Source organism: Stomoxys calcitrans, chromosome 4 (assembly GCF_963082655.1).
Source record: "Stomoxys calcitrans chromosome 4, idStoCalc2.1, whole genome shotgun sequence".
Classification (NCBI taxonomy): domain Eukaryota; kingdom Metazoa; phylum Arthropoda; class Insecta; order Diptera; family Muscidae; genus Stomoxys; species Stomoxys calcitrans.
The window spans coordinates 103,073,100-103,084,467 of NC_081555.1; the positions used below are offsets into that span (position 1 = coordinate 103,073,100).

At 38.2% G+C, this 11,368-nt stretch overlaps 1 protein-coding gene across 2 annotated transcripts in view; it reads left to right on the forward strand.

Moving 5' to 3' along the window:
• LOC106089679 (protein obstructor-E) overlaps positions 1-9,516 on the forward strand; it is a 561,865-nt gene extending 552,349 nt beyond the window's left edge. For both annotated transcript variants that reach the window (XM_059367810.1, XM_059367811.1), the window contains exon 6: positions 9,048-9,516. In XM_059367810.1, the coding sequence (XP_059223793.1) occupies positions 9,048-9,113 (66 nt within the window). In that variant the 3' untranslated portion in view covers positions 9,114-9,516. The remainder of the gene's footprint in view (positions 1-9,047) is intronic.
• Positions 9,517-11,368: the final 1,852 nt, after the last annotated feature.

An 11,368-nucleotide genomic window follows, 5' to 3' on the forward strand; every position in this document is an offset into this window, starting at 1 on the left:
TTTGGTATCCTAATTTAGAGTGGCATATCTAGGGGGGCTCCAGCTTCAAGGCCCGCCAAATGGAAATATAAACCAATAATGGCAATATGGGGTTAAAGTGGAAGATGTTTGAGACTAGAGTACGAATCCCATATATGGCCGTCCACCTCACCTCCAAAAATACCCTCATACCGTATATATTTACCAACCACAGTAATGTAAGGCTCAGGCGAAAGATATTTGGGAGTAGAGCACGAAAATTACATCAACATTTGGGCGAAATATCTGAAAGGCCGTACCAGCACCACAAAACAGGACTTATTTTCTGGCCGTACCTGTATAGGGCTCAGATAAAATAAGAGAGCGAGAGAAGGCGCAGCGGTGCGGGCCCTGTAAAGCTAGTTGACCAATATTGACAAAATTGTGCACACCTATTTCCTAGATGCCTACCACAATATCTTAAAAGTTTGGTCGAACTCGGTTCAGATGAAGATGTAGCTCCCATATAATGAATTTTTTGGATATGAATTATGCGATTTTGAAGCAATACTCTCACAATACTTCAAGAACACAGAGTAGAGTATTGCTTCGTCCAGCACCATTACGAAAAGAGATTTACTTTGCTAATCCAAAGGTATATGTTCGTCAGGATTTGGCTAATTTGCAATAATGGTGTCATTTGTCAGCCATATATATATATTGAGTTGCCCAAAAAGTAATTGCGGATTTTTTAAAAGAAAGTAAATGCATTTTTAATAAAACTTAGAATGAACTTTAATCAAATATACTTTTTTTACACTTTTTTTCTAAAGCAAGCGAAAAGTAACAGCTGATAACTGACAGAAGAAAGAATGCAATTACAGAGTCACAAGCTGTGAAAAAATTTGTCAACGACTATATGAAAAATCCGCAATTACTTTTTGGGCAACCCAATATAAGTTTGAACATATCTGCTCGTTTGGATACGAATTATGCGATTTTGAAGCAATACTCTAAAGTTATCAAGGAAAAAGGAAAGAGTATTACTTCTTTCTGCACCATTACGGAAAGATATTTTCTTTGCGAATCCAACGGTGTCCTCAGAATTTTGATTTTTTTTGCATTTTCGGATTTTAATTATGCGATTTTGGGTATGTTTTTTGAAGAAAAACCGTAGGAGTTGCACTAGTCCTTATTTCTTGCCATAATCTTCAATACTGTGTACTCAACTCGAAAATTTTTTTCGCATCAAAAATTGCAAATTTTCATAAGGGGTTAGCCTTGCTAAAAAAATGCAAAAATTATAAAATATGAATTTTTGAGTATTTCTGTCTATTTTACGAATCTTCTTCGAATTTTGAACTGCGGAATGCTGGAAAATTTTCGAAATGCGAAAAAATGAAGGAGTTACAGAGTTTTTAGCCTTGAAAACGAACTTGAATTTTTACGCCCCAAAAAATTGGTATTTGCAATGTTTTTTACGGAAAACTTTACAGTATTGCTTCATCCAGCACCATTACGGAAAGCGAATTTTCTCACGAATCCAACGGTGAAAATTTCCTAAGTTTGGAAAATTAAAGAAGTTACAACAATTGCGAACTCACGTTGGTTTTTTTTTGAATTTTTATACCATACACCACTTCTGTGGTACAGAGCAAAATTGTAAATTTTGTCCATGAACATTCCACTACGGAACGTCTCACCTATCAATGAGTGCAGTCCGATTCAAGTTTAAGCTCAATGATATGGGGCCTCCTTTTTATAGGCGAGTCCAAACGTCGTGCCGCTGTGCGACACCTCTTTGGAGAGTTTTTATGGTCACTGCAAACGACCAATTATTGACCAATGTCGCCAAAATTTCGTACAGCGCTTTCCCCAACGACTACCACAATATCTAAGAAATTTGCTAGAAATCGGTTCAGATTTAGATATAGCTCCCATATATATGTTCGTCAGATTTGGACTAATATTGCAATAAATCGCTCATTTATTAACCGAAGGATTTTCTTATGTCTTTTAATTTTACCGGTGAATTTCATAGAAATCGGTTCAGTTTTATATATAGCTGCCGTATATGTATTTCGACCGATTTTCACCCGATTATGGTCACTGCAAGTGCACTATCTAAAATATAAAAATTAAATTGTTGCGCTTCGTTTGTTTGTTTATTTGTTTGTTTGTGGTTTGTAAATTTATTTGTTCCGTAAAGACCCAAAAACGGCTGAACAGATTTTTTTCAAATTTTCACAGATTGTGGGAAGTGGTCCGGCAGGAGCAATCCCCCTTACCTCAAAATGACCACCCTAAAATAATAAAAGTAGACCGATCGGGACAATGTGAGACTCAAATAAAAGGTATTCGGGAGTAGACTACGAATATGGTCCGAAAGCGGGTAAAGGCTTTATAATTTTTTTTATATCGGAAGGGGGCGGACCCTTCCCCTTACCTCAAAAGTACCACCCAAAAATAAAAGTGAACAGATCGTAACAATGTGGGTCTCAAATGAAATTTATTTAGAAGTAGAATACAAATTTTATGTCAAAAAGTTGGATCCAAGTTACTGGGGGGGCCGCCCCAACTCCAAAACCACGCAAAAATAGGTTTATTGGACGATAATGACAATATGGGACTCAAATAAAAGGTATTCGCGAGTAGACTACGAATATGGTCCGGAAGGGGATAAAGGCTTTATAATTTTTTTTATATCGGAAGGGGGCGGACCCTTCCCCTTACACCAAAAATACCACCCAAAAATAAAAGTGGACAGATTGTTACAATGTGGATCTCAAATGAAATTTATTCAGAAGTAGAATACAAATTTTATGTCAAAAAGTTGGATCCAAGTTACTGGGGGGGCCGCCCCAACTCCAAAACCACGCAAAAATAGGTTTATTGGACGATAATGACAATATGGGACTCAAATAAAAGGTATTCGCGAGTAGACTACGAATATGGTCCGGAAGGGGATAAAGGCTTTATAATTTTTTTGATATCGGAAGGGGGCGGACCCTTCCCCTTACCCCAAAAGTACCACCCAAAAATAAAAGTGAACAGATCGTTACAATGTGGGTCTCAAATGAAATTTATTCAGAATTAGAATACAAATTTTATATCAAAAAGTTGGATCCAAGTTACTGGGGGCCGCCCCAACCCCAAAACCACGCAAAAATAGGTTTATTGGACGATAATGACAATATGGGACTCAAATAAAAGGTATTCGGGTGTAGACTACGAATATGGTCCGAAAGCGGGTAAAGGCTTTATAATTTTTTTTGATATTGGAAGGGGGCGGACCCTTCCTCCTACCCCAAAAGTACCACCCAAAAATAAAAGTGGACAGATCGTAACAATGTGGGTCTCAAATGAAATTTATTCAGAATTAGAATACAAATTTTATATCAAAAAGTTGGATCCAAGTTACTTGGGGGCCGCCCCAATCCAAAAACCACGCAAAAATAAGTTTATTGGACGATAATGACAATATGGGACTCAAATAAAAGGTATTCGGTAGTAGACTACGAATATGGTCCGAAAGCGGGTAAAGGCTTTATAATTTTTTTTATATCGGAAGAGGGCGGACCCTTCCCCTTACCCCAAAAGTACCACCCAAAAATAAAAGTGGACAGATCGTTACAATGTGGTTCTCAAATGAAATTTATTCAGAATTAGAATACAAATTTTATATCAAAAAGCTGGATCCAAGTTACTGGGGGCCGCCCCAATCCCAAAACCACGCAAAAATAGGTTTATTGGACAATAATGACAATATCGGACTTAAATAAAAGGTATTCGGGAGTAGACTACGAATATGGTCCGGAAGGGGGTAAAGGCTTTATAATTTTTTTGATATCGGAAGGGGGCGGACCCTTCCCCTTACTTCAAAAGTACCACCCAAAAATAAAAATGGACAGATCGTTACAATGTGGGTCTCAAATGAAATTTATTCAGAAGTAGAATACAAATTTTATATAAAAAAATAGGTCCAAGTAACTGAGGGGCCGCCCCGAGCTCAAAAAACCCTAAAATAGGTTTATTGGACGGTAATGACAATATGGGACTCAAATAAAAGGTATTCCGGAGTAGACTACGAATATGATCCGGAAGGGGTTAAAGGCTTTATAGTTTCTTTAATATCAGAAGGGGGCGGACCTTCCCCTTACCCCAAAAGTACCACCCCAAAATAAAAGTGGACAGATCGTTACAATGTGGGTCTCAAATGAAATTTACTCAGAAGTAAAATACAAATTTTATATCAAAAAATTGGTCCAAGTAACCGGGGGCCGCCCCTACCTCATAACACCCTAAAATTGCTTTATTGGACGGTAATGACTATAAGGGACTCGAATGAAAGGTATTCGGAGTAGATAAATGGTCAGGAAGGAGGTAAAGGCTTAAGAATTTTTTGATATTGGAAGGGGCGGACCCTTCCCCGTTACCCCAAAATCAAAATTGGACCTATAGGGACAATATGGCTATCAATAGGTTATTTGACTCATTAAAACAATGGGGAATCAATTGATAGAAATAGATGAGTAGAGTGCGTTATTCAAATATGTGCTCAAGTGACAGGTGGAGTGTGGCGTACAACCCTCAACGGACACTGTGTTATTGAGTTAATGTATGGGGACATAAATAAATGTAGACGCCAAAAATTATGACGTTCAGCTCGATATGAGGAGTTGCAAATCTTAGCGTTGAGATTTTTGCCAAATTTTGCCCATGAACATTCCACTAAGGAACAGGGGCAAACTTCTCACCTATCAATGAGTGCAGTCCGATTCAAGTTTAAGCTCAATGATAAGGGGCCTCCTTTTTTTAACCGAGTCCGAACGGCGTGCCGCTGTGCGACACCTCTTTGGAGAGAAGTTATACAAATGTTGCCAGCATTAGAAGGGGAAAGCCACCGCTGAAAATTTTTTTGATGGTCTCGCCAGGATTCGAACCCAAGCGTTCAGCGTCATAGGGGGACAAGCTAACATCTGCGCTACGGTGGCCTCCCGTAAAAGACATGCTGCTGTTGCTAATTTGGAAAAGCCAACATGAACAGAAAGAGGACAAAGTGGTCACTAGATCTCGGTGATGGGTAGGACGAGTTAAGCGAATTTTTTTTGCACGCTTACATTAACCTAAAATCAAAAATTTTGTTTCAGAGTCTGAGGTGGGGTGCATAAAGGGGCCGCCCACCACCTAAACCCGCCAAACGGATTAATAGACCAATCACTACAATATGGGTATTGAAGGTATTTGAGAGCAGAAAGCGAATCTGATATCCAATTGTGGGGCTAAGTTACCCCAAACCCAAAAAAACCCCAAATCGGACATATTTACCGACCATGGCGGTACGGATCTTATATTAACCACGTCTCTGGGGGTCCACCACACCCCCAAACAGATCTCTTACTGACCATTGCACTCTGGGGTTTAAATAAAAGATATATTCCACAGGCAAATTGAAATACATTTTCAACTAAAATTAGGCAGAAATTTCCAAATTTAGAGTACTCCTCTCTAACAGCATTATCGGAGACGGCGAAGTGGGCCGGGCTCAGCTAGTCTATTATATCAAAATTAAATTGTTGCACTTTGTTTGTTTGTTTGTTAATTCGTTTTTCATGAAATTTTCACAGATTTTAGGGTTTGACTCTCCGGTGAAAATAGGGTACTACATTTTTTGATTTCCGTGGGCGAAGGGGGGATCGGACCCTCCCCCTATTTTCAAAAACCCCAGTTTTCGGAGATGGGTGCACCGATTTATGCGAAATTTTGTATGTCACCTTATGATACATCAAAAACAAGAAATTGGCATACAATTTTGGGTTCAAATATCCTAGGGGGACTCCCCCATCCCAAAACCCACCCGAACGGTCATGTTAACCGGTTGGGACAATATGGGTCTCAAATGAAAGGTATTTAAAAGTAGAGTACAAATCTGATATAAACATTTATTCATTGGTGTCTGAGGGGCCTCCCCAAACCCTAAAACACCTCAGCAAGGCATATTTACCGAATGGGACAATATGGATATCAAATGAAAAGTGTTTGGAAGTTGAGTACATATCTGTTTTAAGAACTTGGTCTAAGGTATATGCGGGGCCTTCCCAACCCCAAAAAACCCTCAAAACGGGCATAAATGTCGAACGTCACAAAATGGGTATCGAATGAAAGGTCTTTGGGAGTTGACTTCGAATTTGGTATGCACAATTAGGACAGAGCCTGGGACCTGCCCACCCACTAAATACCCATCAATAGGACGTGTAGTTCGATCGGGAAAGGTCTATGACAAAATATTTCGAATCTAATGTGGTTTCCCAAGTGGTAGCTTTAAAAAATGTTTTTGAATGTAGATAACCAATACAAAAAAATTTAATTAGTGTGCATCTGAAAGAGACCCCTAGCCCTGAATATCTTGATAGCCATCTTCAAAGTGCTTGACATTATGGGGCTCAAACAAAATCGTGCTCTAGCTGATATTATTTCAGTGCCCGCCCCTAAACTCCCTTTAAACCGGTCACGATTGCCTACTATGGCAATAAATACTAGGCATTTGATAAAAGAAAACGAATTTGATATCCAATTTTGTGGCCATGGGGTTATGGGGTCATCACACTCCATAAACTCCCCCTAAACCATTGGCATTTGGGGTACAAGTAAAATAAATTTGAGAGTAGAGCACGATGATTGCATTTTTCAGGGCTTAGTGCGTGGGTGGCCGCCCCACCCTTCATACCCCTCAAACGGGACATATTTGTGGACTATGGCAAATAGGGGCTCAACTCTGATATCTGTTTTATAGCCAAGTATTTCAAGGACGTCTCACCTCATAAACTCGCCCTAAACCACGCATATATATCTCGACTATAGCAATATGTAGCTCAAATGTGGTTTTTGAGAGTAGATTATGAATCTGATGTACACATTCGGGGCAAAGGGGTTGGCTACTCCACTCCACCACCAAAACCAAAAGAGTGAAGTAGATCTAAAATTCTAACTGTAATGGGCGGACCCTCCCCTTACGCTATTTTCAAAAACGCCAGATCTTGGATATGGTTGGTTCGATTTAAGCGAACTTTAGTTTATTTTAAATAAATAAAAAACAAAATTTCAGGTGGGATATCTATCTGGAAGCCACTGTAGCGCAGAGGTTAACATGCCCGCCTATGACGCTGAAACGAATCCTGGCGAGACCTTCAGAAAAATATTTTCAGCGGTGGTTTTCCCCTCCTAATGCTGGCAAGATTTCTAAGGTACTATGCCATGCGAAACTTCTCTCCAAAGAGGTGTCACACTGCGACACGCCTTTCGGACTCAGCTATAAAAAGGAGTCCCCCTATCATTGAGCTTAAAACTTGAACGCCATAATCTTCAATACTGCATACTCAACTCGAAAAAAGTTTTCGCATCAAAAATTGCAAATTCATAAGGGGTTAGCCTTTACTAAAAAAATGCAACATAAAAAAATGTTAATTTTTAAGTATTTTCGAATTTTCGAAATACGAAAAAATGAAGGAGTTACAGCGTTTTTGGCCCTGGAAACGACCTCGAATTTTTACGCCCAAAAAAAATTGGTTTTTGCAATGTATTTTACAGAAAACGTTACAGTATCGCTTCACCCAGCATCACTGCAGAAAGCGACTTTCTTCACGAATCCAACGGTGTCTGAAATATTCTAAAAATTGCCAAATCTAAGGAAGTTACAGCAATTGCAAACTCACGTTGGTTTTTTTTTTTTGAATTTTTTGGATTTGAATTATGCGATTTTGAAGCAATACTCTAAAGTTTTCAAGCAAATAGATAATAAGTATTGCTTCGTCTAGCACCATTATGAAAAAAGATTTTCTTTGCGAATCCAACAGTGTTCTCAGAATTTTGCAATTCGAAAAACAAAAGATGTTTCTTTGAAAACTATAGGGTATTGCTTCAAAATGGCATAATTCATAACTTCCTTAGTTCTGCAAACTTTAGAATTTTTCAGACATCGTTGGATTTGTGAGGAAAATTACTTTCCGTAATGGTGCAATACTCGTTTATGTTTCCTTGAAAACTTTCGGATATTGCTTCAAAATCGCAGAACTAAAATCCAAAAAATTCAAGAAAACCAACCTGAATTTGCAATTGCTGTAACTTCTTTAGTTTTCCACACTTCAGAGTTTTTCAGATACCGTTGGATTCGTGAGGAAAATCGCTTTCCGCAGTGGTGCTGGATTAAGCGATACTGTAAGGTTATCTGCAAAAAACATCGCAAAAACCAGTTTTTATTGGGGGTAAAAATTCAAGGTCGTTTTCAAGACCAAAAACACTATAACTCCTTAATTTTTTCGAATTTCGAAAAATTTCCAGCATTCCGCAATTCGAAATTCGAAGAAGATTCGAACAATAAACAGAATCAGTTAAAAACTAACATTTTATTTTTTTTGCATTTTTTTAGCAAAGGCTAACCCCTTATAAAAATTTGCAATTTTTGATGCGAAAAAAATTTTCGAGTTGAGTATACAGTATCGAAGATAATGGCAAACAATACGGATTAGTGCAACTCCTATGTTTTTTCTTCAAAAAACAAGCTCAAAATCGCATAATTAATATCCGAAAAATGCTAAAAAATGCAAGTTGAGTTTGAAATTGCTGTAACATCTTTTCTATTGCGAAATTCAAAATTCTGAGGACACCGTTGGATTCGCAAAGAAAATCTCTTTTCGTAGTGGTGCTGGACGCAGCAAAACTCTTTTCTGTTACCTTGAACACTTTAGAATATTGCTTCGAAATCTCATAATTCATATCCAAACCAGTAAGGAAGGGCAAAAGCACGCTTTTACTTGTTTTTTTTTCCTTTTTTCCCTTCTTTGCCCAAATCGGCTTACCATGACCGACCAAATCTTTTAATTTAAGCTTATCGGTTGACTTATTCCCTGTTTGCCTTGTAACAACATCTCAATTACGGGCATTTGTTTGGCATTTCTAAACATGTTTTGTTTTTCTTTTTTTTTTGAACGCTTAATTATTTAAATACATTTTCCACTACAATTATTTTGTTTTGTTTCATGTACCTAATTTGACTAAAATTTCTTAATTTTTCGCTTCATATATCTTTACAGTTGGCCAATGAAGGTGTACCGCCATTACCGTTGCAGGGTAAAAATTTCCAAAGAGCCAGAAATTAGGGAAGCAACTACAGCAGCAAGAAAAAATAAAACAACAACATCACTACCACCACCAACCAACCAACCAACCAACCAACCAACCAACCATCTCCTTGTACATATTTTTTTCTTAATTTGAAGCAACCTAATCAACATCATCTACCCGAGTAACTGCAATATTTCAACACTGAGCAGCAACGAGAAATTGATGAACCCACCCAGAAGTGAGTGGCCTTCTTGCAGTGGCCAACATTATTGACGACATGACCAAGGAGAAATGAAAATCAACAACAACACAATGAAATATTTAATTTTTTTTTAGTCTTATGCTACTCTGTTTTTTTCGCTTCTCTTCTCTCCTCAATAGGAGCAAAAATAAATTTTTCGACAAATTTAATTCACAAAAAACAAAAAATAAATGAGAAAAGAAAAAAACACAAAATGAAAAAAAAAATCTTTTTATAAAATAATTTAAAACAAAATTAGACCATTAAAAACATAACATCAAGTAAAGCAAAGCATCAAACATCTGTAAGATGTTTGGTGTAGTGTGGTAGAATGGGGAAAACGGGTGGGGAGATAAGGAGGGGGGTGGAGACTTGTAGGTTTTTGAGAATATGAGAAAGGACCTCTTCTAAATATTTACAAGCAACTGACAAAGGATAAAGTAGTAATCATTATACAGCTACACACTGAAAAAAGTGATTTTCCTCGCAATACATTTTCCTTTTTTGAGTTTCAAAAATCAAGAAGTATCCTAGAAATCAAAATCGAATACCTTTTCGCCAAAAAACTAAATCAAAATCGCATAATTGATACCCAAACAAGTAAAAAGGCCGGGACGAACTTTGGATACCCACCACCTGGGGAATATATGTAAACCACCTTTTGTCAAAATTCGGTGAAAAATGCATAATTCATGCCCCACCAGCAGCTATGTTGAAATATGGTTCGATTTGGTGGGTCAAAATCGGACATTCAGTGGTTTAATAAGTGCAAGGCATTGTTCAATTTTGTAGACCAAATTTTAGTCTTTTTGGTAGCTTTATCCAAATATAGACCGATTTGAATCATATACGACACGGATGTCGAAAAGCCTAACATAAGTCACGGTGTCGAATTTCAACGAAATCGGATTATAAATGCTCCTTTTATGGGGACAAGACTTTCAATCGAAAGATCGGTCTATATGACAGCTATATTCAAATCTGAACCGATCTGGGCCAAATTGAAGAGGGATGTCTAAGGGCATACCGCAACACACTGTCCCAAATTTCGGCAAAATCGGACAATAAATGCGCCTTTTACGCGCCCTAGACCTTAAATCAAGAGATCGGTCTATATGGCGGCTATATTCAAATCAGAACCGATCTGGGCCACATTGAAGTGGGATGTCTAAGGGCCTAACACGACTCACTGTCCCAAATTTTGGCCAAATCGGATAATAAATGCGCATATTATGGGCCCAAGACCTTAAGTAGACAGATCGGTCTATATAGCAGCTATATCCAAATCTGAACCGATCTAGGCCAAATCAAAGGGGGAAGTCTAAAGTCCTTACATGACTCACTGTCCCAAATTTCGGCGAAATCGGATAATAAATGCGCATATTATGGGCCCAAGACCTTAAGTAGACAGATCGGTCTATATAGCAGCTATATCCAAATCTGAACCGATCTAGGCCAAATCGAAGAGGGATGTCTAAAGCCCTACGAAGTCCGAAATTTCAGCAACATCGAACAATAAATGCACTTTTTATGGGCCCAAAACCTTAAATCAAGAGATCGGTCTATATGACAGCTATATCCACATCTGAACCGATCTGGGCCAAATTAATGAGGAATGTCTAAGGGCCTTACACAACTCACTGTCCCAAATTTCGGCGACATCGGATAATAAATGTGCTTTTTGTGGGTCTAAAACATTAAATCGAGAGATCGGTCTATATGACAGCTATATCCAAATCTGAACCGATCTGGGCCAAATTGAAGAGGAATGTCTAAGGGCCTAACACAAATCACTGTCCCAAATTTTGGCAACATCGTACAATAAACGCGCCTTTTACGAGCCCTAGACCTTAAATCGAGAGATCGATATATATAGCAGCTATATCCAAATCTGAACCGATCTGGGCTAAATTGAAAAAGGATGTCGAAGGTCCTAACACGACTCACTGTCCCAAATTTCGGCGAAATCGGACAATAAATGCGCATTTTATGGGCCCAAGACCTTAAATCGAGAGATCGGTCTATATGGCAGCTATATCCAAATCTGAA